Here is a 28,000-nt window from a genome sequence, read left to right as displayed (position 1 = left end):
TTCTAATTTGCATTTTCAGCTTCCAGCAATATAATCAGCCGTCTCTCAACCCCCTCAAGGATTTTCCGGACAACTCTGCTCTGGAGCACACCCTCCTCATAACTAACATTGATTACACACTGGCCATCCTTCATGCTTCCAATTGCAAAATACAACATGGGTCCCACCCGTGCCTTCTGCGCTGCCACAGAGAACTCCATACCTTTCAGCTGCCAAGGCCCAGATGATTGGCTTTCTGATTCAACCAAGCTTGACACACAAAAGGTCTTCGTGACAGCGACATCTAAAACATTGTATATTCCCGCCGTGATAGCCTCATCATCTTCCCCCATAGCCGTCAATCCCAAAGCGTTCGCCACTGGAAGTGGTGTGCGATGTGTGAACATCGCAGAATCAAGGTCAGCTTTAGCCTTTTGACTTAGCTGCCATATGAGCGCAATTTGTGTATCGTTAGCTGGGGATGTAGCTCCGGCTCTGCGGTACTTGCCGATCCAGTAATTGGTCTGATGACTGGACACATAGTTGCCCATAGTGTTAGAAAACTCGGCCGGCAGGAAACGCCGTAGGTCAACTGCAAGATACGATAGGCCCATTTTTGCCGTTGGATAAACATCCGATGCAAGTGTCGCGTGAATCAGAGTTAGGATGAGGGTGGTCATTGACGTTTTATGTTCCCTGCAGGCTTTAAGTGATGCTGCGAGTTGTGATGAGCTGAGGCACATCCTTTCAACCTTAGTGACTGGCCGCTGAGCGAGAGGTCCTGGGTTTTCTGTGGAGGGCAAACCCTCTTCGAACTTGACATCGTTGAAGAAGGTATAATTCTTCCGTAGGAAGACCTTGATTAAAAGAGAGGAGAGGTAGCTCAGGATACCAATGAATAGGCTGAACCTCATGCCGAGAAGCCGGAGAAGAGCCATTGACTCAGGCTTCAGCTCATGATTTGGCACATCAAAATCAGTTGGTATGTCTTCCTCTTTCCCACTCTCCTGTTGCTCCCTGGTCACTTTATTGAGTGCAGCGAGTAAGCTGCGGTGGAATATCATCCCTGACCTGCCATCACAGACTGAGTGGTGAAAGATGAATAATATCTTCGAGCCATTAACCACAACTCTCCACATCGGTTTCGTCTTATCTTCGGTATTGAACCAGGTGTCATGCTCCTCCTGCAGCAATCGAGTAGACTGCTCTTTCTCGGCCGCAATATCCACAAATCTGACGCAGTCTTTGAAACAAAGCTTTCTCAGACGTGCCTGCCAAGTCCTTTTTCTCCCCGTCTTCTTCGTCGATGGTTGAGTCACCACGATTGTTGCCAAGACAGGATGTTCCGAAATCACCAGGGGAAGAGCCTTGTACATTATGTCCGGAGTTAGGGGCATATTGTCTGCTCGCTCATATGTCGCACAAACAATTGTGTTTGAAAAGATGCCGAGATCATGATGGATTTTGTACATGCTCTCGATGACGCCTTTCATTGATATCAGTGTTTGTTTAGGTCGAAGAAAATAGGCAACACTAACCTGCAGGACGTATGAGCTCATAACTTTGGACAGCTTGTCCAGATTTCAAGACATCATTTGTTACATTCAGATTGGATTCAGGGTTATCCATGATTAGTTTTTTTTTCTTCTCAAAAACAAAAACCCCAATGTGATGTTGAATAAGAGCAAGTTGCGCTTTTGAATTGGAGTATATGTCACGTGATAATCCGAGCTATAACACACAAAACACACTGACTATTTTATAGACCCACCGGGAACTAAGGCTTTCGCATGAATCAATTATTGGGCAGACTGTATTACATTGAGGGCCTAAGCAAGATGTACCATATAAAATCCAATATCTTCGTTCTATAAGCCGCATATGAAGGTATCGGGTAAATCAGCTGACTGTGCCAGAGATAGTTTAGCGTATCTTGGCATCAAGCAATCAAACAGTGTACCTAGGTGATGACACCGGAACTACTGTACCCCAGCTCACCAAATCACGGGGAGTCTCCACCTCGACTCCTTATACCTTCGTTTGTTGGATACCGTCCAAGCCCTCATGACCCTCTATGACAGACGTTGATGCCTTTCGGGATGCGGAATACATCGCTGACGTGTCCGGCATATCCTATGACGATGCGGAGCCTCCCAGGCCAACAGGCACGCTCAGCAGCCAAAATGCGCATGTGAAGAAAGTCAAGTCGACCGCCAAAGTCGCCTTCATTGATCGATTGCTGCGCGATCTCGACATATTAATTTATTGCCAACTCTCCGCCCTGTATTACATGGAGTAAATCAACCCCAAACCAATGGTCCCACCTTCTCACCGCGGCGAACCCTAACATATGTCTAGCTGCTCGATTGTCCTATTTGCAATACGTGCCATTGTCGAATTGATCTTCTTCACGCCAAAAGCACCCCCCTTCGAACCCACACGCCATCAACCGTTCGTCGGCGCCATCATCGGCAGTAACCTCATCTGCATGCTCTTTCATGCTTTCCTGATCCGTCCCGAAGCTGGCGAGGAAACGCGCGGCTACCTACATGGGGGACTGTTCATCGACTTCATCGGGCAGGCTCCCGTATCTGTTTACTGGCTTCTTTCCTTCGACCTTTTAATCCTCCTAATCGATTTTATCATGCTGGGCTTGATTATCGAGCGGGTGAAGACTAATGGAACACCCGCCCCAGTGGCTGCAACGCCCAATGCAGATACACCCACAGATACAATCACAGATACAAGCCCAGATACAAGCCCAGATGCGGAGTCCCAGTCACAAGATCATGACGCCGAAGAACGTGGTATTTTACGACAAGAGGATGGCGGTGAAACGATTTCCCCCGCTCATGATGGTAACCACATCGACGAAGAGGTTGAAGATGAGCGCACGACGCTCTTGGCCGACCCGGCCGACGCGGAATCTGGAAGTGCTGGTCGGGGCGAGCACCCGATGGATACATTCGCGGCTGGCGAGGCTGTTATTGTCAACATGAGCTTTCTGGGTACAATTCGTGATCAGTGGCGCCACTCAAATGCGGCGGCACGGTCGACATCGGGCTTTGTGCCGTCTCCCGAGACGGCAACGTTCCTTCGGCAGCGCTTTGGTCTCCAGGTTGGGACTGATGGTCGCATTGAGCGTGCGAATGCAATATGATAGAATTATGTGATTGTATATTCCGCAATTTCGGAGAGGGAACAATTAAATATGGGCCCAAGAAAGAACAAGGTCTCTCCTCTTATCCCTTTCGATCAGAGCATGTCTTAGGAATAAGTAGGAGTCTCTAGCAACCTTACCAGGCTCTTCGAAGGGGAGCTAGCTCGTTCTGAGCTTTACGTAGAGTCCTGAATGCTAAATCTCTCTTCATTTTTGGACCCGCAGATTTGGGGCGGCAATGCTGACTTTGAGTCGGCAGCTATCTTCAGATGAGGAGTGCCATTGCAATTCTTGTGGCGGCTTCGGCGGTTATCTTGGCAAGTGACTGAAGGTAGTTGATACCAATATTGTTGGCTCCAGGTGGCCTTCTGATCTTCATACGAGCGTGCATAGGCTACCCGTTTTGTTCTTGGCGGAACACGCCATTTTGGATATTACGAACATGACACTTGGTGGCCATTCCCACCAAGCCGTGCGCTACGTGCTATGGAGGATAAGCTGGCGGCATCGCTAGACCTTGCACCGGGCGGTTCCATTCTGATATACAGGAGACACAGATGTGATGGTTGTCAGGCGAGAGTTACCGAATGATGGTGTCTGGCCTAATCAGAGAAAGGTACTTTTTTGAAGGAAGAGACCTCGGGAGTTGACGGCAGTTGGGGGGAAAGACGGGGGCAGGCTGGCTTAAAAAGCCAACCGGGGGATTGGGCCTAGTCAGTGCTTGTCGCTAGTGTAATGACCAAACAACTAACTAGAGCCTAGGGTTTTGTAGGAAAAGTGCGAGTTCCTCGGTTCATTATTGGCCAACACCTCTTTCCTATGGGCTAAACATTAGAACCTAGCATATACCAGAGCACCATGGATACATTGGGTATGCAATTCACGCAGTAGGAGGCTTAGACTCTTCCCCAGCGCCCTCCTTTCCCTGGACTCTACGGTCCAGAATCTCATCAATAACACCCAGCTCGAGCGCCTCCTTAGCACCCATAAAGTAATCGCGCTCCATAAGCTTCTCAATCTCATCGAGAGACAACTGCTTCTTGCCAGTAAGGTGGCGCTGGTAGATCTCATTGAGCTGCCTGCGCACGCGCAGGATCTCTTTCGCGTGGATAGCGATGTCGGACGCCTGTCCGAAGTAGCCGCCCGAGGGCTGGTGCACCATGATTGAGGAGTGCGGGAGACAGTAGCGCTTGCCTGCTTCGCCGCCGGCAAGAAGGAGAGAGCCCATCGAGGCAGCTTGGCCAACGCAGATTGTGCTCACGGGAGAGGCGATATATGTCATTGTATCGTAGATCGCGAGGCCTGTGAGATCGTTAGTCGGAATAGGTCGGGGATAGCCATGGGGCATTCCACGTACCCGCTGTTACTGAGCCTCCTGGTGAGTTGATGTAAAGGTGGATTGGTTTAGCGGGGTTATCGGCTTCGAGGAAGAGGAGTTGCGCAACTATCGAAGCGGAGAGGGTGTCGTCGACTTCGCCGTTAAGGCAGATGATGCGTTCCTGGAGGGTTGATTAGCACGGGTAGGTTGTAGAGGGAGTGTTTTCCTGGGTTTTTATTACCTTCATCAATCGAGAAAATATATCATCTGCATTGCGCGATACAGGTTAGTATGCTGATCATGATTCGGGTCATATGCAAGCTCCGTCGACGGATGCAATTGCGCAACTTACAAGTGTGCCAGCCACCTCCCTGTTCAATGTAATTAATATATGCGCATCAAGTACCTGCTTGCCATGGATAGTATCAAACATACCACTGTCTCTGTCACGAATGGCGTCGGTGTCCAACTCCGCGGGGGCTGCGCCAGCGAATGTCCTTGGTTCGAGAAGCATCGTGCGAATCCGGCCGGCCGGGTAATAGCAATGGGTGAGGTTTGGACAGATCGCCCTAGCTGGCGCAAAGGTATTCTTGGAGGCATCTTCAAAAATATGCAAAGGCGATTTGTAGTTGTTCCGAGTTGGAAATGCGCGCAGCCGGGAGGCCAGGGACGGTGAACCGTGACGCGATAAGAGCCGCGCTAAGATAACGAGCTCAGGCGAACAACAGCGACAATGCCAGCGGCATACTTCTACTACCCTTTCTCTGGAATAGCATGATTCTGGAAGACAAGCTTGCCCCAGTATCTGAGAAGCTAGTTAGATCTTCTTACCTCCTGTAACGCTATTCGGCAATATCTGTTCGATCAAAACTTCTCCGCAAATAAAGGGCTCCGATTGGCTACTGCAACAGCTCCGAGATCATCTTTTCCGCCCTCAACTGAACTCGACTCACCATCAGCTCTATTCCCCAGCCATCAAAATAATGGAGTGTGTGGGCACGCGCATCCCGTTCGCAAAATGGCGCCTGAGTGCGTTCCGACAACTGGTAGCGACTTCACATGGTCAGGCAGTCAATCGCGGCATCGCGACCTCGCGAAAAACCAACCAACTCAACGAAACTACGTTGGAAACACAGACAGACAATTCGACTCCAGACACCGTTCCTCCTTCACAGCGGCTTCCGCAGTCCCCTCTCATTACACGTCCGCGCTCTGGGATTGAGAAGAATCGCAAGAGACGCCCCACGACACAGGAGGAAGCCGACCTGCTCAAGAACCCATGGGCCTTAATGCTGGCTTCGCCGGCACGTATGTGCTCTGTAACTGGTGCACGACTTCCATCTGCCCTGCTGGGGACTTGGGGGCTTATTAGACAACCAAAGTCAGACGAACTTTATATGATCCCTGTGGGTCTGCTGCAGGACTCGCTGCAAAGCAATAAGACCAAGAAGCTTAGCTCATCATCAGAGCCAACTATTCCAGACCAACAAGAAACCAAACCGATGGCGATACAAGGCCAGGAGAAGGGTCCCTTGATTGCATCACCAATTCCAAAATCCTCAGATAAGCGCACTGGACGCCAGCTCGTGATTCGCATTGCTGAGCTCCTTCCACTTATTCGATCTATTTCAGTGCCACTCTCCACGAAGGGTGGAAAAAGACCAGCCATTATGCGGCTGTTGCCGTTCCGGTGGAAGCATCCCCAGGGGCCTGTGAAGGCGAATGACGAGAAAAGAATCGTCTGGTCGAAGGATACGCCGAAATTAATGTTGCGCAGTATGAGGGATGTCGCTGTGAAGAAGCTGAGTGCAGTCCTCGAGAAATACAAGCGCGTCGACACCTCCAATGGGGTCTGGAAGACCCTGGATCTACCAGAGTACTCGGATGCTGCGCTGAAGGAGGCTCTAGGAAGTGTGGAGTCATTTGAACGTATGGAATGTGGTGCAGTCCTGCTTCTTGGCTCACAGAATCCTGCGGCTGTCGGTCATGGGCCTCAATCGAGTAGCTCTTTGGACTCGGTGGCTCTCGTGCAAACTGGGTCGAAGGTTCCTGTGTTTGATCTGTCAGTGCTTTTGTCGGAGTCTGATATTAACAAACTTCGTGAATCCCACGGTCAGTTCCAACACACTGCACTGTTCTTCAGACCAGAGGAGCAGCTCGGTATTGATGCGATGATATCCCTCTGGAAAATTAAACGACTTTTGAATGGTGTTGATCCGATAGAGCAATGAAGTCTCCGCATGGTTGAATAATAAAGCGATCCATATACTCATTCGAACTACCCTGGTGTCGTGAGAACTATATGAATATATCAGCCCACAGTTAGGGATCATCTGAATTGAGTCACATGCATAGCTTCGGGCAAAAACAACAAAATGAAAGAGAAAAACCAACAGAAATTAATAAAAACAAAGCCAAGACCAAATCATAGTACTATTTGAGTAGTAGGGGGTGGTTGGAACCAGAAATCCATTATCATTTCTTTTTTTCCGCCCCAAAGGCTTGTCCAAAGAAAGCGGCGCTGTAACCCATGCTCGTCTCCAATGTGTACTCTATCCCGCTATATCGTATGCATACCAAGAGCGTGGGAGGATGTACCCGCCCTCCTTGCCCAGCTCTGGCTTGTGTTCGTAGAAAATTGCTCTACGGGATGAGCGTCCCTTGTCAATCGAGTCTCGATAGAGATATCATTTCTTTACCACCGCCTTGTCTGGTTGCAAACTTGTCGGCTCGTTCTCGTTGTGCTACAGACGTAGAACATACACATTCTCATGGAGAGTCCTCGAACTGTATGGTACGGGCCAATTGTGAGGGGTGGAAGTGGGCTTTGCACAATCTGTCTGCACAAGTGTCGGAAATTTGTCGAATTGCTGGTAGGTGTTTAGCACCTGCTCATGAGGCGGCGAGCAGTTGCAACTACACAGCAGGGCGGTACGGACACGACATGTGTTCTTCCCCCTCACAGACCCTATCCCAATCTTTGAAGATGTTGTGAAAAAACTCAACTTCTCCTTTTGTTCAGGTCATGCCAAGCAGCTGTACGAAGATTTGAACTGATCTTTCGCCAGGGCCTTGGTGAAATCAGCAATGTTCTGCTTAGTGTCCGCGCGGATAATGTTGATTTGTCCTTGTGCAACTGTGTCCTCAATGAAAAAGTAACGCAGCACCATCCATCTGTTAGCCGACCCTCTACCTTTGTTGGAGAGTAGAAGTTGCGAGTTGATGTTGTCCGTAACGATCGTAGGGTCAGGTCAGGTCTTCCGGCAGGTGGGGCAGCGGAGGCCTGCGAAGGTGTATAGCGGCCAGTGGCCGAATGCCTGATTTTGTGGGATTGATGCCTTAATTTGTCTAATTTGTGCCTGATTTTAGACTGGCAGAAATTAAAATACCTGAATTACCATTATAGAGAGCGTGTAAAATGAAGCTATTCCTACTATATAAATCTCAATATTTGTCTAAGTCTGGGTAGTTTGAAGATATTCTGACCCTAAGAATCTGAAGCTATTCACACTATATAAATCTCTATCTCCCTCTAATTCGAGTATCGATACTCTTCCTCTAACTTTATTCTCTATCTTCCTCCGGTTCCTAGCGTTTATACTCTCTGTATCCTCCTCCGCTGGCTCCGGCATAGCGAAGTATCCTAAGACTAAGCCTATACTCGCTTCTACGCCCTTCCTACTAGTTTAACTACCGCGGGAAGAGGCGATTTAACTAATACAGGAGGAGTAGGATATCTAGTAATAATTCGGTAGTCCGGCCATATATCAATTATACCTTTATATCGCGTAATAACCATATAAAGCCTTGGGATTTACTTAGGTACCAAAGGCGTTACATTTATTTTATTAAAGGGCTCTACCATAGTAATTCATAGAAGTACCATATGGCTGAAATTATTCGAAGGTTATGCTTTTTACAGTGGTGAGACCATAACAAATGGTATATATACTGAAAATGGAGTGCCAAGAGTTACTCTGCCTAATTAGGTTAGAGAGCTGCGGAGTTATTCAATTGTGTTTACAAAACACAGTATAGGCGGTGTCGAAGGCGGTCTAGAATCAAGCATAAACCAGGCACCATTCAGGCATCAACACCGCAAAATCAGGCATTCGGCCACTGGCCGCTATACACCTTCGCAGAGGCCCCACGAACTCCACCGGAGTCTTGGAGTTTCCAAGGTTGGTGGCCTTTGACAGTCAACCCTCCAAAGGAACGCGAGACTTTGGGAAGATCTGATGGCACCGCTGCTCAACCCAGAACAGTGTATCTAGGCCAACCATTGACTTCTCATCAATAAATAGTGAATGAAAAGTGGAGATCTATATCACCAGGGTCTTCGGTGAAATTTTCCACGTTCTTCAAGCTCTCGCCCTTCCCACTGTTAAAAGTTGCCTCGTATTAGCATTCTATTGTACTAGGCAATAGCGTGAGTACTCAAACTTACCGAAAGTGTTCAGTACTTATATGATTTATATCAGAAGTAGTGGGACAAGTCACCAATGTGTCGTTAGTCGTATAAGCTTTCGGCTTCACTTTCTGTAATGGAATCTCGGCGGAGCAGAAAATGTATGGTTGTTTGGAGTTGGGTTTCCTCACTGAGGTGGGTGCTCGTTCTCGCGGACATTCGTGTGGGGGAATACCAACACGGGAATCCTGGGGGATTATATGCAGAGGGCGATTGGCGGTATATTGATATTATCATCTCGAGCTTGTTGGGATGCGTGAATTGCAACAACCTATTTATAATAGGAGCGATTGTCCTGGTCTGTCCTGCGGCAGTTTCCACAGGCTTCTAGACCACGTAGGCCCCGGAAAACGACACAGTGGGAGGATGTGCCCTCATCACGCAAGCAGCAGTGCTTTGATAGCCCATGACTTGCGTCAACACTGCTTTGGCATGGGCCAAGGAGGTGTTGAGAAGCTCCAGAAAGCGTGGGTGGTCTATTGGCGCCCTATCCGGAGTTAACGTTCACTCTCTGTAGGGTAAGGAGGAGGGCGCTAATGGCCTCCCATTTTGCATTCAACTTTGAATCATTTCTCACTCACCCATAAGGCCAATATATATGTAGATGGATGAAATTTCAGCCAACACATAATAAAAAGGTTGACGATGGGCATTTGAGAGAGGGAAGGGTAGGAAGTTGATGGAAGGGAATCATTGGTTGTTAGCTATCAAAGCGAGAGAGAGAAGAAAAAGGAAGATCAAACAAGTAGGGAGCAGGCCCTATCAACCTGAGGCAGAAACGGTTCCAACAGAAGTGAAAGAGAAAGAGCAACACAATGTCAGTCGTTGACTTGTCAAAGGCAGCTATATATCTGCACCTCAAGGTGCATTAGGTTCGATTTCGGGATGTCATTATACATATCCCACCAGATTTTGCTCGCCTTGTGTAATCCAGTGCTTTCTCCTTGCTCAACAAAAGCTCTTAGCTTCTATATCAATTCCTATTTATTTCATTGAGTGCCTCGCTGGCATCACTGATCATCCATAACTGGGCTGCTACCACTACAACTCGTCATATCCTATCCCTTGCACACTTGTCGATAGACTCTTACTGAACTTTACCACAACCCTTCTATATCAAAGCCTCTGTACTACCACCTATAGCCACGCCTCAGGTGCCCGGGTAAAAGCGCCCAACGCTTTGTGACCTCAATCATTCTCAATATCTTACCATCTCGCATTAAGCCGCTCGACGCCATTTCATCGCCGCCACTCATTTGTTTCGCTGCTATTTATGCAGTTTCCCGGTCTCCATGCGGTGTAACTCCGTACAAGACCAGAGACGGCTTGGCAAACCGAGTAAGGCAAATGCTATCTGTAGACCTACCACGCATTTCTCGGCTAGCAGTTTTTCAGGTGGCTTCCTTGAAACGTCAGGTTAATGGTCATCTAAGAATGTCAGACGTCCAGGGACCATTTGAAGCTTTCAGGCTTTGCCTTTGTGTGTCAACTTTCAGTTCAGCTCGGGGAGAAAGTTACTCCGGCACATATATTGAGTCTACAAGCATCGGCTATTTACCAATTCAACGCGAACACAACCTTAATCACAGTATTTCCTAACTCTCCCCAAAATGTCTGGATGGATGATAGCTGCTATGGACGCACTCAACTATGTGGGTGCAGTAAGCTTCACACCCGAAAGCGATATCCCAGATCTGACCGGGAAGGTCATCTTGGTCACTGGCGGTGGGTTAAAGCGTATATCAACGGCACATTAATGCCGCGTCTAACATGATGCACCATCACAGGAAATGCAGGTTTGGGCAAAGAAACAGTCCTCCAGCTGGCCAAACACAATCCGAACAAGATATTCCTCGGCGCGCGGTCAAAAATCAAGGCAGAGGAAGCCATCAAGTCGGTGAAATCATCCGTTCCAAATGATGTCGAGATTAGCTGGATACCGTTGGACTTGATGTCAAGTAAATCGATCAAGAACGCAGCGGAACAAGTGAACGCCCAGTTGACCCGTCTGGACATCCTAATCCTCAATGCTGGTGTGATGGCTCTGCCGCCCGGTGAGACGGAAATGGGCCATGAGATCCAGTTTGGCACCAATCATACCGGGCACTTCTATCTCACCAAATTGCTGCTGCCAACACTGCTCAAGACGGCCGAGGAGCCTGGCTCGGATGTCCGCGTCGTGTCGCTCGCTTCCGTGGGGCATAATTTTGCGCCAGCATTTGAGAAAATACTGGACCAAGAGAAGCTCAAGAAGGTCAACACAACTTCCCGGTACGGAGCGTCGAAGGCTGCCAATATTCTCTTCGCCGCGGAACTCAGCAGGCGGTATCCGTCGATAACGTCGGTGTCGGTTCATCCAGGTATTATCATAACGAATCTGTATGATGCTCTGAATTCGTCTTCTATATTTGCTGCTTTGGGCACCAAGTTTTTGCGTTTGTCTGGCTCGACCGTGCAACAGGGCGCGTATAACTCGCTGTGGGCTGCTGTTGGTGCGAAGAAGGAGGAGCTCACCAATGGAGGATATTATGTGCCTGTTGGAATTTTGAAATGTCGAAACAAATGGGCGTGCAATGAGGATATGGGGAAGCGCTTATGGGATTGGACTGAGTTGGAGCTCACCAAGGCCAATCTGTGATAAGCGTCGTATATGTGTCTCTTTGTAGGCTGGTACATGATTTCAGCCATGATTGCCATTTATTTACTTGATAATAAAGTCTCAATTATGGGAAGTTTTGATGCAAAAAATGAGTTTCGCAACCATGATGAAGTGAAATAACGGTCCAGGTGCCAACTTCCCACAGCAACGGGTCAACTATCTCTCCAATGCCGTGTGGAGGCTGAGATTCTTCAACATGCCGCGGTTCGCAATCAATTTGTTTTCGTTAACAGGTTGTAGAGATTAGATCAACATGAAATCTTCGCGATACTATCTATCATCGAGTATTCAAAATCAGTAGTATTGCGGGAAGGTTTGCCGCGAGATCGGCAAACCTTCCATGGTGTGGTCCACTGGTGGATACGTCACACGTGAGCCTTGGATCCTTATTTTGCTACCCATGGATATCATCTACTCACTCAACGTAAAATTCACCACAACTCTTCAAGTGCTAGGTATACAATATGTGCCAATGACTTGGCGAAATCACTGTACGGGACTGACTTAATATTGAATAGACATTCCACTGCATGATGCAACAGATCTTTCTGTAGTAATCCTAATCTGTCACTATACTAAGGGGATTCCAATCGCTATATGTACGGACTACTCCGTACTTCCTCATAGAAGTACAATCTCTGTATGTATGATGTCAGCCTTCACCATGCATTGTACTCCGTGCCTCGCAGATCATAGACAGGGGAAAGGGGCTGGGACTATCAGGGGCTGGTTAATAAGAGGCTGTTCGGGCTGATCATTTGAGTTAAAAAAGATGGCTGTGAAGTCTAGCTAATAGGATGAGTGACGATCATGAATCTGTATGAGGGACTATTATGTACTCCGTACGAATTACAAGATACCCCTTGAGATATGAGTGCTTATATTGATTTTGGCTGCGCGTGCTCTGTACTATAGCTGACGGGATTGCGGGCCAAATTATGGATATTCTGTCTATCAAAGGCTGTAGAATTCTCCGGGAGATTAATTACTTACAGTATTATTGCACATGTTATTCGACAACTCTTGGTGGTTCACCTCGATCACCTTGTACTAATCCGATGTCTCATACTTTGAGCCACTCGAACACCGGGTAAGACTTCAAGAATAGCAATAGAATCTGATATCCTCATAACAAGGTTAAAGCTATGATATATATAGTACAGAGTCTCCGTGCTCTCTTCACAATGATTTACTCACTACGGAGTATTATTAGTGTCAATGGTCTGATGCTCGTAGGGCTCGAGCTTTACCCAGCCAGCCTCAGCCACAGTCCTTGATGGAAGCTACTACAACATACTAGATAGAACTAGTACTGTGGTATATTTATTTTGGAATAATATTGACGCAATAAAACGCATTTCATAAAACAACAGTAGCAATTAGCTTCTTGTACAACGAGTGGCCACGTGGGTGGACTAGTCCTTGAGATCGAAATATTCCAATTATTGTCCAATAGCGTCGGAATGCCAGCTGGATTCTCTTGGCGGCTTCTATGTTGTACCACTAAGCCAAGAGCTGGGCAGCGTTCATTTCGAAGATCAGGTGGTCGTTTGTGTCGTTTGTTAATATATTTTGATCAAATATTGATTTTTTGAATATAGATTACTGGTGTAAAGTATGGATTACTCACAATCAATATTGAAGGCTTTGTATTGCGGGGTCTTTGGGAGCTGGCATGATTTAGCGACTTTAAGGCATCCATACATTTGGATCCTTGACATGTTAGTCTCTAATACGAGGCGATTTCAAAAAGAACGATTGTAATTGCAATTCAAAATTGCTACAAAGGGATCGCAGATCACTGCTGGTTGGTGGCTGGCCTCATGTGCGAGATTTCTGGTTAGGCTCTGTCTATCACTGTCATGCTTCCTGTACATCAGATGCATGGAATTGCATGAACCAGCCTCGGAAGTCCGAAGATACGTGTCGATCCGACCGAGATTACTGTTTGATAGATCCATGACTTGGATGTACACTATCAACTCGAGGTCGAATTGAAAGAGATAGAAATGAATAACGATGATCTTCTTTGACCTTCTATTGTGGGTTAGACAGGCGGAGAAGTACGCGTTAACAGTTAAGAAGAACTTTGTTTTACCGAGAGCACCCCACTGCACTATACATTGCAATATGGATAGCCTTGACAATATCTCTCGTACGTTGTGACTGTGTTTTTTGTGTTAAAATTGCAGGACGTGGCCATTGCAAGCGTAAAAAGATGAAGCCAATAGGGCCAAAATGCTGTACAACATAGCTCGGGTAGAAATATAATGCATGATGAAGTGGCCCTAATAGGGATTGAATAGGATCAATTGAGATCATCGACGGAGTACCCCTCCATGATTTCCCCGTAAGAAATTTATGTGAAAGAAAGAAAAATCCGTTTTTGCGCGAGGATGCCTGAGAAAGCAGGCCACAATCAGCCACCAGCGCCTCGTCGGTTATTTGAGCATTTCGATGCAACCCGACATATTACCTCGCCTCGGCTCTTTGTCTGATGTTGAATAGACAGGTCCCACATCTTTATCATTTTCAAGTCCAAATGTGATCAGGTCATAAAGTGCTGGATGCATACTCGTCACATGCAATGAACCCCTGGAAGCTCCCGCGGACACGGGTGAATTCAGGTACCAGGGGAAAAATCCAGGAACACAGCACACAACCAACCAGAAGTCAAATGTCCAACGTCTCTCGTCACTAATCAGCCATTCAGAAAGGGCCAGAAAAGGAGTCCAAAAGAACGAACTTCGCCATCGGAGTCCCACATGGATGATCCCAGCCCAATCACCAGCCCACGAACGGGGTGATGAACGCCAATGAACGCCGTCATCACCTCGGAAGGCTAACTAAGTTCGCCCACAGGGGCTTAATGCTGTCTGAAACCGACCAATTGCCCCATAACCAGGCGGCCGGGTCCCTTTTCGGACGGTGTTTCAGCCCTTACACGTACGGTGCTCGACTGCGCAAGGTCCAACGCCCGCTATTGGGCCACTTTTACAGCCACATTCGAACGTAATTCGATTCCGCTGTGGACCTCGACTGATCACTCTACCGAATGAGAATGGCAGGGTAAAGGGCACAGATCTATCTCGTGAGTACATATATGTTCATTCCCCTCCTCTTTTCTTTCTTTCGATCGTGCAAGCAGGGCTTCTTCCACAGTTCATTACTGTTTCTTTGTCGCTTCAATTTCGTCGTCTCCCCTCATTCCCTCCAGCAAAATGTTCTTTCCTTCATTGGTATGTCTATACTTCGAACCAGTGGTCGAGTGCGGCATGGTCCACAGCTCCACCTTCAACCATGCGACCATGACTAATTTCGCAATAGATCCTGGCTGCTGGCAGCCTTTCCACTCTCATTCAGGCCATTCCCCATGGCGCGAAGCCCCATCACAACTTGCACCGTCGCGCCGCTGCTACCTATGCTGTCATGGGTGGTAACGGCGATGTCTCCGACGGATGGCCTTCCCTGAGCCAATGGTCGGAGTACGACACTCTGTGAGTAGATCAACCTGAAATATAAAAGCAGAATGTCGAGCTAACCATTTTTCTAGCTGGGCTCTCAACCAAATTCTCATTGCCGCATCATGCGACAACTCTGACGACGAAACAAGCGACATAAACACTAGCATCAAGTCACTCGCTAGCGAGACTGGCGTCGACGCTCGATTCATCCTTGCAATTGTTATGCAAGAAAGCAAGGGCTGCGTTCGCGTGCAGTCCACCGACAACGGCGTTCTGAACACCGGTCTCATGCAGAGCCACGCAGGCGAGGGCACCTGCAACACGGACGGCAGCTTGACAACTCCCTGCCCCGCCTCCACCATCAAGCAAATGATCACCGACGGTACCGCTGGAACCGCCTCGGGCGATGGTCTCAAGCAGTGCTTTGAGGCTCAGTCCGGCGCCACTGCGACCAAGTACTACAAGGCCGCGCGCACCTACAACTCTGGCTCCATCGACTCATCCGGCAACCTCGGCGCGGGCGGCGCAACCCACTGCTACGCCTCTGATATCGCCAACCGTGTCCGAGGTTGGGCCGGCGATGTGAGCGAGTGTGTTGAGTCTACCATTGCATCCATCACTAGCGGCGCGGAGTCACTCCTCAGTGGTGACGACGACTCGAGCAGCTCCTCCACCACGGAGGCTGCCGAGACTATCCAGACTACTTCTTCCACTGTTGCTGAGCAGGCCACCTCGACTGCCGAGCCTATTCAAACATCCACTTCTGTCGAAGCCGTCCAGCCAGCCGAGACATCGTCCGCCGCATCCTCCGCGACCACCTCCGTGGAATCTGCCGCCACCTGGGCCTCCACAGTGAACGTGCGCGTCGCCACGCAGACCGCCACCGCCACCCCATCCTGGACAACCAAGTCCGCGCCAGCCGCGACTTCTTCAGCAGCAGCCACTAGCTCATCATCCTCAACAGCCCCTATCTACCCATACGCCACCTCATCATGCCAGAAGTACTACACCGTCACGGAAGGTGACTTCTGCGCAAAGTTGACCGATGCATACGGAATCTCCTTCGAGGAACTCCGCAGCATCAACACTGGCCTCGACGAGAACTGTTCTGATCTGTGGCTCGGATATCAGTATTGTGTCAAGGCTTAAGTTCCAGCCTCTGATATATTTTTGGATATATATTTCTCTCCTTTACTGATTCCCACCGATTCCCACGAGCTTTTGGATCTACTTTTGGATCTACTTTTGTCATTTTTTTCACTCTTTAAGGCGGTGCCTTAGCATGAGCTTGCTCTGCAAAACACGGCCGTGGGTGATGCTGGCACTTGCCCACGGCCTATTTACGACGGATGACGCCAGCGACTTCAATTAACAATTTTGGACTTTCCACTTTTTTGACCATTGTAGAATATGCGTAGGCTACAAAATGCCACTTTGGTAGGCTTTATTATAAATGGATAAACCTAGTAACTAACTAATGATGCTATTTAAAACTTCCCCATCTGCCAATTGAGATTTCTTATCAGATTGGCACATATGGCTTGACCCTAGGGATTAGTTAGATACAAGGCAAGACAAAGAGCAACAATGCTATGGCCATATGGAATGTATCGCATAATTCAACAAAGCTATTTAGTGTTTGAATGAAAGATCAATGTCTCTACTAGGGTTCGAAATGAAAGAATATGACCTCATGGCTGTCTCTAGTCCTCTATTTAAACAAGTATAAGCCCTCGTAGCTGTTCATAATCATCCGTTCCATTCAGCAATTTAATAACTAACCCAACAGCCAGCAAATTCCCAAGACACCCAATATGATGCAACCAGGTATGTTCAGGTATAAATTTGGAGGACCGGGTCTCCCCGAGTATGAGATGAGCGACTATGAATGCGTCTACTTCGTGACAGTACATTTTGACGAGAGATATAGGAAGTATTCCAGCGAAAGGCTCATGAAAAGTATGATCTGTCGAATCAAAAATGGGCATGCTGAGGTCAGCCTTAGGCCTCTCCATCGCCTCACTCCGCGGTGCATCTCTATGCCAGTCTATGGACCATATGATGCCCCGAGTACTGTTGTACTTGCAACTGCTAGAGTAGTTGCTGAGACGCGTTTGAATGAGATTCATCAAGGATTTGTGGAGATCGATATGGATTTGGTTTTTGGTGTGAAGAAGTAATTGCTTGGATTATTTTAGATGAATAGGATCTTTAGCTGTTCTGCTATACTATATACTCTGACACATCTAGTAGAAAGCCAGTAGCAAGCGACAAAGGATAATCATTTCAACTGAAGTTCTCCCCCTCCACAGCCAGTCGAATAACTTCCTTATTCAATCCCTCCCAGCGAGTCCGACCCTTGATAAACCAATATACAAAAGCGAACAAAGTAGTGACACCAAAAATGGGCGCCGCATAATTCATGTTCTCACCAGTAACCGGCAAGGCTGACGGGAATGCCAGCCACACCGTAACGTAGGCTGTATACACCAAAGCAAAGACATTAACCGGAAGTCCCCAGATGCCCATGTTCCAGTTCCCAAGCGGCGCCACGTGCTTCTGGAACCGGTTATGCACCATGCAACTAATAGCAATAAAATATGACATGAAGAGGCCAATCGACCCCAGTGCAACGAACGCCCCAAAAGCGGCACCGTCAGCGATGTTCAAACACGCGATAATCATGACGACGATTACTGGGAGCCAAACAGCGCGAATTGGCACGTTGTGCTTGCGGTCAATCTGCCGTTCTTGTCAGCTTATATTCTGCGTCGTCTTCCGTGGCACCGTCTGGTGCGAGATACATACATAGCTAAACCACTGGGGCAGGGCCCCATCACGAGCCCATGCCCACGTCAATCTTGAGACAGATGCGATACTCGCCAGATTGACCGATAGCGAGATTACGAGTAAGCCGCTGACCATCGCAGTGGCTGCTTTCACGGACCCCGTTGCTTGCCGGCAGATCTCGATTATCGGGAAGCTTGATTTCTGGGCTTCCTCCACAGAGCCCATCGTGAAGAGCATGCAGACGACCATTGCGTATGCCAAGATACCGTTGGCGACGACGGTATAGAATATAGACCTAGGAACGGCTTGTTTTGCTCGACGGACTTCTTCACTCATATGTACTGCACCGTCAAAGCCTGCGATGGTTAGCTTCCAGTCTTTACCTGTTCCAAGTATTCAGTGTGTACGCACCAACAAACCCCCAGACAGGAGTAAGCAGACCTATATTCCATGCGGGGAAAGTTGCCCAGCCCGAGGTGCTTTGCGTGTGTAGAAAGACAAACTCCGGCCTGTGGCGAGGTGCTAGAGCCGTGAATACAACCAGAAACACAATCAAAAGGCAGATGTGCAGGATACCCGCCAGCATCTCGATCCACGGAATCAGCCAAAATGTATACATGTTCATCAACGCTTCGACAATAAGCATGCCAATAATGATGAGGGTTATGTGCCATTGCTTTGGCTCGTACTCTGGGTAGTTCACACTTGCTAAGCCCTGGATCATCGTAGCAGTGGTGTTGGCAACACCGGCGAGTGTGGAGATCCACGCAAACCACGTCACCCAACCTGCATAATGTTAGCATTAAGCCAGGCAGTACTCGATAAGCGACACACCCTGCATCCAAGTGATGAACTTCTTCTGACTTTTCGGTGCCAGGTAATGTGTCCAGTGATACTGAGCCCCGGCAATTGGTTGCATCGATGCCATCTCGGCTAGCGAGGCTGATTGAGCCATTGCGCCGAATACCACAATTACTATACCCCAAGCTAGGGCTTCGGGTCCGCCATTTGAGAGTACTGTGTTCAGGTTCCTAAACCGTGGCGGTGTTATTAGTGCTAAGCATAACAAGGGATAAGACTTCCGTACAAAGCCTGAGTTTCCCAGCTCGATAAGTAAGTAAGTGAGAAGAAGAATATCTGGGTGAGATTGAAAAGACGCTGTATACTGTCTCAGCTAGCACACTTTATCGACCTAACAATCGTATCGTACCTTAGGCGAAGCCTGCTCCGAGGGTCCAGTCTTTTTACGCGGGGTGTCATAGGCATTGGAGACATTTGCATCTTGATCTGGCGCGGCTTTTCCAATGACTATACTTCCCCTTTCCAAAGAGAGCATCTCAAGGCGCTCCATTTGTTCTCGGCAGAGTAAATAAGGCAGTTGATGTCGGGAAACAAAACATTAGGCAAGTCCCAAGGAAGACCGGAGAAAGAAAAAGCAAAACTGGCATGGAGGCCATGAATCCAAAAACAAGGATCATGCAGAATCGTTGTCTTACGGTGAATTGTTCTTGTCTTGCCTGGGGGTATCGGCGTTGGAGGTGGGACTGGAAGATGCACGGTTGTGGAACTTGAGATAGACTGATCAGTTGCAATACGTAAATTATCGTGCTTGTGTGCCTTTGGTGGTATAGGAGATCCAATGAACAACCCGATATGAGGATACTCAGTAAGTGGCTGGGTTCTATATCATATAATGTCTCTTCTGCTATGCCATGAACATGATTCTGTTCATTTATGTCTACAGAATCTTTCGACTGCCATGTCATCCAACATAACTGTTCTCCTACCACCACTCTTGCCTGTCACCGATAACGATCATAGTGCTTGGGTTATCACCGTGAGCACTATTCTACTTATTATCACTATCCTCGCGACAACAGTGACGGTGATATCTCGCATTCGCGTTTTGCGCAGAGTTTCCTGGAGCGATTCAACTCTATTTCTCAGTTGTGTAAGTAGCTTTGCGTTTAATCATTGTCTAGTCTAATTAATTCACCAGATCATATTTATCCCTCAGACTGTGTGTGTGAATGTAGCCAGCTCCCATGGCATTGGTAAGCATCGACATGCATTAAGCAACAACTCATTTGAAAAATATAGCAAGGTAGGAAGGTTAAGCTTCTCCCAACTGGCTATATTCTAACATCATCAAGACATTCTTCGCTAGCCAACTTCTTGCCATTGCCGTCTTAGGATGTTCCAAGGCCGCTGTTGCACTCCTCGTCCTGTCCTTGCAACCCTTTGAGAAAATAACACTTGCAAGCAGGGTTGCTCTAGGCCTGATCAGTACCTGGACTCTGGCAGCACTCATAGTGCTCGGAAGACAGTGCAAGCAACCACAACCGTGGAACTCCAGCCCCGAACGATGCGTGAATCAAGAAGTTTTATATATCGCGATAGGAGGCACCCACATGTTATTAGACGTGGTAATAATTGTACTACCAGTGGCTCTACTACATCAAGTGCAGATAATACGGTGGAAGCGCCACCAAATCTCTGCCCTTTTTGCGCTGCGGATCCTGTAAGTGAACCTTCAAACATCAATAACATCCTCATCTAATCCGACACAGAGTTCTAGCCCTGACTATTGCCGGCCTACGCTCCCTCCGACCACTATATAACCCCAATCCCCTAGATGAAACATGGAATGCCCTCATGCCAGCCATTTGGCTACAATTAATCCTCAGCTCTTCCATTCTCTGCACATGCCTCCCAACCCTCAAACGGGTCCTCGCCGAGCTCCAGACAGGCATGATGGCCGGTGTAGTTTCAGACTTTTTTGAACAATCTATCTCGGGTCACACGAACTCGGGGGATCGATCCGCATCCAAGTCTGACAATGCCGTTGGGCAGCGATTGGGATCGGGGTCGGCGTCCCACTCCCGAATTCCAAGAGAATCGCTCGATGTCGAGCGTGTGGATAGTCAAAAGAAACTGTGCGAAATCCCCGTTGTGCAGCCGATCAACTATGAGGCTTTTTACGAAGAGCCTGGTTCTTCTAGAGCTTCGTCTTCCCATAACCGTGGAAGCGATGCTTTGAGCGTGTGTTCACATGGTGGAATTTAAAGGTAACTGGCGACCTACTGTCGTAGATATATCTACTTGCTTAGAGGGCGTGATTATATACCCAATTAGATTATGTTACCTTATTTATCTTGAAGCATTCTGTTATTAACCTACCAAATCAGTGAACTTCAATACCCGCTTGTGGGAGAAACAATTGTTTCTCCTTTATGGGCGCTATCAACTTCCCATCGCGGCTATGCTTCTGTGCTATCAGCATCTATGAGATTATTGCCTAGATGCTCGCCCGCGGTGATAGATAACCACGTCAGCGCAAAGACATGTCCTAGAGAATTCGGCATGTACAATTCCGAACACTTCTTGGATTTCAAATACACCTTGACCAGTCCAAACACATCGCGCCACTGGATCGAGACGGCGTTGGAAATATATGTCTCGAGCGTCTGCCTATATGTGGCCCTAATGAGCGGGTCCTGCGGTGAAATAGATCAATAGAGAATATATGAATATGTCTTCAAACATAATATCCTAGGAATTGATCAAATACATTAATTCTGAATGATTCCTAGTGAGTAATGTTGACTCGCGTAGGATGGGGACTTGGCGGGGCATGTTTATTATATCTCCCCTCGACAGGAATAGAGAGTAAAAACAAGAGACCTTGCACGTCAAAACTATTCTTTTGTTTTCTGAACAATGAGAGACAATGTTCTCGATATATTAGGCCAAACTCCAAGCCTCTACAAATTGTACACACAAATATGTTCCATTTACCCTGTCCCCGAGGCATCTTCTCATGATGCCATCATCGATACTCTCACAAACGGACTTGACCGATTGGCAAAAAGTTTCCCATGGCTTACTGGCCAGGTTGTCAACGAGGGCGCAGGGGATGGTAGTACGGGCGTCTTCAAAATAACCTCCCTCGACAAAATCCAGCTCGTGGTGAAAGATCTACGACATGACCCCTCCGCGCCGACAATGGACGGGCTTCGTCAGGCCAAGTTCCCTTTTACCATGCTCGACGAGAACATCATTGCTCCTTGCACAACTCTGAACCTACCGGGCAATTTGCCAAGTATCACGACCGAGTCAGCATTGGTCTTCTGTGTCCAGGCGAATTTCATCGCGGGCGGTTTGATGCTCACGCTGGTTGCTCAGCATAATGTCATGGACATGACTGGCCAAGACTTTATAATCGGATTGCTGTCCAAGGCTTGCCACAATGAGCCGTTCACAAGCGAGGAGCTTGCAGTCGGTAACATGGATCGGAGTCATGTCATTCCATTACTGGATGATTCGTACACCCCGGGCCCTGAGCTCGCTCGCCAGATTGTGAAACCCCCGCCAAGCGTCGAAAATGTTGTCTCGAATCCTATTTCACCTCCAAAATCTACATGGGCCTATATTGAATTCTCTGCGGCACAGCTTGGCTCTCTCAAAGCTCTCGCCGCCAATACATTGCCCGCCTCCACGGACTTTATCTCTACGGACGATGCTGTCAACGCTTTTATCTGGAAATCTATTGCCCGCGCCCGGGCTCCTCGTCTGGAAGCGACTTCTGAATCGATGCTCACGCGCGCTGTCGACATGAGACAGCACTTTGGTATTCCCCAGGGCTATCCAGGTCTTCTGCAGAATTTAACATACAACACCGATACTATCCAGAAACTCCTCGAAAAGCCTTTAGGCATCATTGCCGCCGAGCTTCGGTCACGGTCCCAGCTCGATCCCAAGAAAAATGATCTTGTATTCAATACCCGTGCCCTCGCTACAGTTCTTAGTCGTTCGGTTGACAAGACCAAGGCGTCTCTTACTGCCACGGTCAATGTTTCCTCGGATGTTATGCTTAGCTCGTGGTCGAGAATTAGCTGTCATGATCTCGACTTCAATCTAGGATTGGGCAAGCCTGAAGCTGTGCGAAGACCACATTTTACCCCCTTTGAGGGCTTGGGGTACTTGATGCCTCGATCGGCCGGTGGTGAGATGCCTGTTGGTATCTGTCTGAGAGATGAAGATTGGGAACGGTTAAAGGTAGATGGGGAGTTTACGAAGTATGCTAAGTATATTGGGTAATAGATGTTGAAACGACCTGAATAATGATTAAATACTCTTTAATATGTATATCCACGAATATCATCCAGGTACAAAGGTTGAGGGTATACCGTAACATCCGTGGATCGCCGTCTCCGCATGCCGTCATGTCTCCGCATTTGGGAACTCGAGGGAATCTCCTTCCTTCACCTCTCACCCTCTCTGTTATATACAACTTAGGTCTTCGTTCAATCATATTACAGCATACGTACTTCTTTTTCTTCCTTATAACAATCAAAATCCGTCATCATGGGTGGGGAAGTTCCCTCTCGCCCCTCTCCTCCAGCTTTACCCCAGTTAGCTGAACGTCCGGTCGGCCAACGTATCAAGAAGATCTATACCGATAGATTGAACCAGTTCACGTCGAACGGCCAGTACGAAGGCCAAAACCTCGTCTCGAAGTACCACGAAGCCACAAACTCGGACGAAGATCATGTCAAGCTCTCTGTTTACTCGGTTCCGGACCTGCAGCGACCGACCTTCAAAGAGGCGACCTCTCAGGAATTCAAGCCCACCCACATAGGCGCCTCCTTTGGCCCCAGTTGGTCCACACATTGGTTCCGGATTCACCTCACAGTGCCCGAGGACATGCTCCAACGGGAGCATCTAGAGTTCCACTGGGATGCCAACAACGAAGGTCTGATCTGGACAGAGGACGGACACCCGCTGCAGGGCTTGACTGGAGGCGGAGAACGGACCGAGTTTGTTCTCCCCAAACAATGGTGCGATGGGAAGGAGCATACCTTCTATATTGAAATGGCCTGCAATGGCATGTTCGGCAATGCTCCTGGTGGCGATTCGATCCAGCCACCAAATCCCGATAAACACTTCACGCTCAGCACGGCGCGAATCACCGCGGTAAATCTGGCTGCCCGGGCACTTTTCTATGATTTCTGGATTATTGGGGATGCCGCCCGGGAATTCCCAGGGGACTCATGGGAGTCGCATGAAGCCAATGTTGTGGCCAATTCTATCATCGATACTTTCATTGCGGGTAACGGAAGCAATGATTCTATCAACGAGGGGCGGAAGATTGCTAGAAAGTATCTTGGCGACAAAGTAGACTCATCCGATGTTTACGACACAGACACGCAGCCGATAGTTTATGCCATTGGCCATTGTCATATTGATACTTGCTGGCTGTGGCCTTGGGCTGAGACCAAGCGCAAGGTGGCACGGTCATGGTCTAACCAATGTGATCTGATGGAACGATATCCTGAGCACCGTTTTGCTTGTTCTCAGGCTCAACAGTTCAAATGGCTCAAGCAGTACTACCCATCCGTTTTTGATCGCGTGAAGCGCTGGGTAAAGAAAGGCAACTTCCAGCCTATCGGCGGGAGCTGGGTCGAGCACGATACAAACATGCCAAGTGGAGAATCGCTGGTCAGACAGTTCTTGTATGGACAGCGATTCTTCGAGGCAAACTTCGGTAAGCGATGCTCAACTTTCTGGTTGCCAGATACGTTCGGGTACTCTACACAGATCCCTCAGATATGCCGCCTGGCTGGGATGAGCCGTTTCTTTACCCAGAAGCTCAGCTGGAACAACATCAACAACTTCCCTCACACTACATTCCAGTGGGTTGCGCTTGATGGCAGCCAAGTCTTGTGCCACATGGCCCCTGCCGAGACCTACACAGCTGAAGCGCATTTCGGTGATGTCAAACGCAGTGTCACTCAGCATAAGTCGCTAGACACGGACAAGTCATCGCTGCTTGTATTCGGAAAAGGCGACGGAGGTGGTGGTCCGACTTTTGGGCATCTCGAAAAGCTGCGTCGATGCCGTGGTCTCAGTGATCAGATCGGCTCATTGCCCCGAGTGAAAATGGGCGAGTCGGTAGATGATTTCTTTGCAAAGTTGGAGACAAAGGCTGCCTCTGGCACTGATTTTGCTACCTGGTACGGCGAGCTTTACTTTGAGTTGCACCGTGGAACATACACCACTCAAGCGAACAACAAGCGCAATAACCGCAAGGCCGAGTTTTTGCTGCGTGAGATCGAGCTTCTTGCGACATTCGCTACCATCAAGGCTTCTAATGATGGATATCGGTATCCTAAGAAGGAGATTGACGAGATGTGGGAAGGAACCCTCCTTTGCCAATTCCATGATTGCTTGCCGGGTAGCTCCATCGAGATGTGCTATGATGACTCAGACAAGTTGTATGCCGAAATATTTGAGATTGGAGCCAAGCTGCGAAAGAATGCCCTCAAGGCTTTGGGACTCACCGGCGATGTTACGGGTGGAAATTTCATGGCCCTCAACACCTTGCCATGGCCCCGATCAGAAGTGGTTGCAATTCCTCCAGCAGTGTCCGCATACAATGGATCCAGATATGCCGTGGCTGCTGGTACAACTGGGGTGATGCAAGTTGAGCCGGCTGACTTCAAAATGACCACTTCGGTGACCGTTACTGAGGTCAAATCTGGTATCTTCCGCCTGGAGAACGGTAAACTCAGGGTTGATGTTCATGATGGGGTTATCACATCCTTGTACGATGTGCAAGCCGATAGAGAGATCGTCGCAAAGGACCGCAAGGCTGGCCAACTAGTTATCTTCGACGACAAGCCTCTTTACTGGCAAGCATGGGATGTCGAGGTGTTCCATATTGAGTCACGAAAGGAGTTGCCCGGGGGTAAGACGACTATTATAGAAAATGACCCACACCGAGTGAGTGTCATGACTGAGACACAGATCAGCGACAAGAGCTGGATCAAGACCACGATCAGCCTGTCGGCATCCACATCCGATGAGCCCTCATACGTGGAAATGGAGAGCGAGGTGGAATGGCAAGAGACGATGAAATTCCTGAAGGTTGAGTTCCCAGTTGATATCATCAACACCGAAGCATCCTACGAGACCCAGTATGGCATTGTAAGGCGCCCGACGCATTATAACACAAGGTATGCACCGACGTCCATTTTCCTTCACAACGATACTAATTACTCTGCAGTTGGGACATGGCCAAATTCGAAGTCTGCTGTCACAAATGGGCCGACCTCTCCGAAAACGGCTACGGAGTCTCCATCCTCAACGACTCTAAGTATGGCTTCGCAACATGCGGTAACCTGATGCGCTTATCGCTGCTCCGTGCCCCCAAGGCACCAGACGCCCACGCCGACATGGGCCGCCACCACATTCGCTACGCAATTCTTCCTCACGCTGGTGCCCTTGATGCCCGAACAATCCGCGCAGGCTTCAATTTCAATAACCCACTCATTGTTGAGAAAGCCGGCCCCAAAGCATCTGCTTCCAATGCCCTGTTTAAATCTCTGTCTATCAAGGGCGCACCATCCTTGATTCTGGATGTTGTCAAGCGCGGCGAGGATGATGTTGACGTTTCCTGGGATGGTGTTCCTACCCGTCCTGGAAAGAGTGTTATTCTGCGTGTCTATGAATCGCTTGGTGGTAAGGCTCGCGGTACCATTGAGACCTCATTGCCTGTGAAGAATGTTTTCAAGTGCAATATTCTTGAGGATGATGAGAACCACGGGCTGGATATTGAAACCGCAGGTTATCTTTCCGCGATCAAGATTGAGTTGAGGGCGTTTGAGGTCGCTACATACCGACTGCAGCTGTGATTGTAATAAACGTATTTGATTGGCAGGCTTTAGCCAAGCCTAAAGAGTATCGCAAGGCACTCATTGCATGTACCTAGCTCGTGTCGCATTCAATTTGAAGCAATGAAACAAATGATGTATCCGACAAACGCTGTAGTCTGTATAACTTCGTGATTTACATGATATCGCATCGTAGGTGTAATAAGACAGAAAAATCCCATTCCCATTTCCCGCTACGCCCGAAACACGACTCCTCCCAGGAGTCATGTGAAAAGACAAACCAACCAACTCCGAACTCGAGAAAAAGCCAAGCAGATAGATGCAAGACGGGCGCAGAACATAAAGAAGACTGAATCTCGCAAGAAAACTCAGTCTCTGCCGTAGCTGATCTTCAACCGCTTCACAGAAGGCTTGTCCTCGTCGGAAATATCCTCGGTCTGGTTCTTGCCCTTCGTATTCTTCGACCCGCCAGTCGCCTTCTTTTTGTTTTTTGATGCGCCGTTCGAGTTCCTCATCCCGGCAGAAACGGTCAGCGGGTCAATCTTCATGGACATGCCGTTTCCAGTCGTAGATGTCGGCGTTGCTGCGTGGGAAGGCGTGGTTTGTACAGAGGAGGGACCTGGGGAATCCTGCAGACACAACAATAATCGTTAGTCCCCAGTTCAAATCAGAAGCACCATAGGGTAGATCCATTTTCGGGTCGGTTCAGCATACCATCATATAACTCGCCGAGCTGCGCGAGAAAACTCGATCCGATTCCGTCACCTGCGCCTTTCGCCTCGACCCGGCCATACTGCTGCCCAGACCCAGTCCCGCGGCGCCGAGACTCGACCCATTCGCAGAGCCTTTGATATAGTTGTCGAAGCCCTTGATGATGTTTCCAGCGGTCGTTTCTTCCAGGTATGACTGTTCGAAGCGGAAGATTTGGTCTTCGAGTTGGGCCTGGGGGAAAGGTGTGTTAGAAACACATCAGAGCAGAACAGTTTACACATTCATAGGGCGATATTGTAGATTCTCAATTGGAGAACATGCTCGCGCAGCGAAAGAACAAAATTCCAGAGAGGTAACCACGTCCCGGTCCCTGGAGACGGGAACGCGCAAGACTGCAACTCACCATGCTCTTATCCATTAAGCGCTTTTTCTGCAGTGTGTCCCGCAGCTCGCGGCGCAGTTTCTCGTAGTAAGGTAGCCCGCGACTCGCGGCATTCTGATCTGCGGGCGCATTCGGTGCTCCTGCTGTTGCGCCGGCTGTGGGCGCTGCAACTCCGGTGGTCGCGGACGCGGCTGTTGGAGCCGGTGCTGTATCGGCCATTATTGTAGAAGTGGATCGCAATGGGAAGAATATTTTATGCTAAAGTGACGTATCCCATGCGCAGAATGGGTGAAACAAAGTTGAGATTGGGGTGGATGTAGTGTCAGTGCGTAGTCAATGACCGCGTTTGGGTTCGGGAGAGAGCTTATCGATGTTTGTCTTGTTTGCATTCCCC

At 48.6% G+C, this 28,000-nt stretch overlaps 11 protein-coding genes across 11 annotated transcripts; 7 read left to right on the top strand and 4 right to left on the bottom strand.

Annotated features, from left to right (window-relative positions):
• Nucleotides 1-2: 2 nt before the first annotated feature.
• On the bottom strand, nucleotides 3-1,472 carry N7518_003330 (uncharacterized protein; the record flags this gene model as incomplete). The annotated part of the gene is made up of 1 exon (XM_057184257.1): nucleotides 3-1,472. The coding sequence occupies one exon, from the start codon at nucleotides 1,470-1,472 to the stop codon at nucleotides 3-5; it is 1,470 nt and encodes a 489-aa protein (XP_057045707.1).
• Nucleotides 1,473-2,053: 581 nt separating this feature from the next.
• Nucleotides 2,054-3,139, top strand: N7518_003329 (DSC4 family protein; the record flags this gene model as incomplete). The annotated part of the gene is made up of 2 exons (XM_057184256.1): nucleotides 2,054-2,274; nucleotides 2,338-3,139. The coding sequence occupies 2 exons, from the start codon at nucleotides 2,054-2,056 to the stop codon at nucleotides 3,137-3,139; spliced, it is 1,023 nt and encodes a 340-aa protein (XP_057045706.1).
• An 880-nt stretch (nucleotides 3,140-4,019) lies between these two features.
• Nucleotides 4,020-5,057, bottom strand: N7518_003328 (ATP-dependent Clp protease proteolytic subunit; the record flags this gene model as incomplete). The annotated part of the gene is made up of 5 exons (XM_057184255.1): nucleotides 4,020-4,441; nucleotides 4,497-4,638; nucleotides 4,699-4,724; nucleotides 4,810-4,828; nucleotides 4,893-5,057. 5 exons carry the CDS (start codon nucleotides 5,055-5,057, stop codon nucleotides 4,020-4,022), a joined length of 774 nt encoding a protein of 257 aa, XP_057045705.1.
• Nucleotides 5,058-5,440: 383 nt separating this feature from the next.
• On the top strand, nucleotides 5,441-6,688 carry N7518_003327 (uncharacterized protein; the record flags this gene model as incomplete). Its single annotated transcript, XM_057184254.1, has 1 exon — nucleotides 5,441-6,688. One exon carries the CDS (start codon nucleotides 5,441-5,443, stop codon nucleotides 6,686-6,688), a length of 1,248 nt encoding a protein of 415 aa, XP_057045704.1.
• A 3,847-nt stretch (nucleotides 6,689-10,535) lies between these two features.
• On the top strand, nucleotides 10,536-11,563 carry N7518_003326 (uncharacterized protein; the record flags this gene model as incomplete). The annotated part of the gene is made up of 2 exons (XM_057184253.1): nucleotides 10,536-10,650; nucleotides 10,713-11,563. 2 exons carry the CDS (start codon nucleotides 10,536-10,538, stop codon nucleotides 11,561-11,563), a joined length of 966 nt encoding a protein of 321 aa, XP_057045703.1.
• Nucleotides 11,564-14,805: 3,242 nt separating this feature from the next.
• N7518_003325 (LysM peptidoglycan-binding domain-containing protein) lies at nucleotides 14,806-16,197 on the top strand (the record flags this gene model as incomplete). The annotated part of the gene is made up of 3 exons (XM_057184252.1): nucleotides 14,806-14,823; nucleotides 14,912-15,081; nucleotides 15,138-16,197. The coding sequence occupies 3 exons, from the start codon at nucleotides 14,806-14,808 to the stop codon at nucleotides 16,195-16,197; spliced, it is 1,248 nt and encodes a 415-aa protein (XP_057045702.1).
• A 1,137-nt stretch (nucleotides 16,198-17,334) lies between these two features.
• On the bottom strand, nucleotides 17,335-19,189 carry N7518_003324 (uncharacterized protein; the record flags this gene model as incomplete). The annotated part of the gene is made up of 6 exons (XM_057184251.1): nucleotides 17,335-17,790; nucleotides 17,857-18,194; nucleotides 18,250-18,624; nucleotides 18,673-18,869; nucleotides 18,926-18,996; nucleotides 19,049-19,189. The coding sequence occupies 6 exons, from the start codon at nucleotides 19,187-19,189 to the stop codon at nucleotides 17,335-17,337; spliced, it is 1,578 nt and encodes a 525-aa protein (XP_057045701.1).
• A 408-nt stretch (nucleotides 19,190-19,597) lies between these two features.
• On the top strand, nucleotides 19,598-20,904 carry N7518_003323 (uncharacterized protein; the record flags this gene model as incomplete). Its single annotated transcript, XM_057184250.1, has 4 exons — nucleotides 19,598-19,789; nucleotides 19,838-19,942; nucleotides 19,992-20,359; nucleotides 20,409-20,904. 4 exons carry the CDS (start codon nucleotides 19,598-19,600, stop codon nucleotides 20,902-20,904), a joined length of 1,161 nt encoding a protein of 386 aa, XP_057045700.1.
• A 654-nt stretch (nucleotides 20,905-21,558) lies between these two features.
• On the top strand, nucleotides 21,559-22,938 carry N7518_003322 (Transferase; the record flags this gene model as incomplete). The annotated part of the gene is made up of 1 exon (XM_057184249.1): nucleotides 21,559-22,938. The coding sequence occupies one exon, from the start codon at nucleotides 21,559-21,561 to the stop codon at nucleotides 22,936-22,938; it is 1,380 nt and encodes a 459-aa protein (XP_057045699.1).
• A 267-nt stretch (nucleotides 22,939-23,205) lies between these two features.
• Nucleotides 23,206-26,534, top strand: ams1 (alpha-mannosidase; the record flags this gene model as incomplete). Its single annotated transcript, XM_057184248.1, has 2 exons — nucleotides 23,206-25,856; nucleotides 25,907-26,534. 2 exons carry the CDS (start codon nucleotides 23,206-23,208, stop codon nucleotides 26,532-26,534), a joined length of 3,279 nt encoding a protein of 1,092 aa, XP_057045698.1.
• Nucleotides 26,535-26,881: 347 nt separating this feature from the next.
• N7518_003320 (chromatin modification-related protein EAF6/MEAF6) lies at nucleotides 26,882-27,825 on the bottom strand (the record flags this gene model as incomplete). Its single annotated transcript, XM_057184247.1, has 3 exons — nucleotides 26,882-27,142; nucleotides 27,228-27,455; nucleotides 27,628-27,825. 3 exons carry the CDS (start codon nucleotides 27,823-27,825, stop codon nucleotides 26,882-26,884), a joined length of 687 nt encoding a protein of 228 aa, XP_057045697.1.
• Between the last annotated feature and the right edge of the window lie 175 nt (nucleotides 27,826-28,000).

This window comes from Penicillium psychrosexuale, assembly GCF_028828465.1.
Source record: "Penicillium psychrosexuale strain IBT 29551 chromosome Unknown utg000002l, whole genome shotgun sequence".
Taxonomy (NCBI): Eukaryota; Fungi; Ascomycota; class Eurotiomycetes; order Eurotiales; family Aspergillaceae; genus Penicillium; species Penicillium psychrosexuale.
This window is presented reverse-complemented; position numbering and strand designations above follow the sequence as displayed.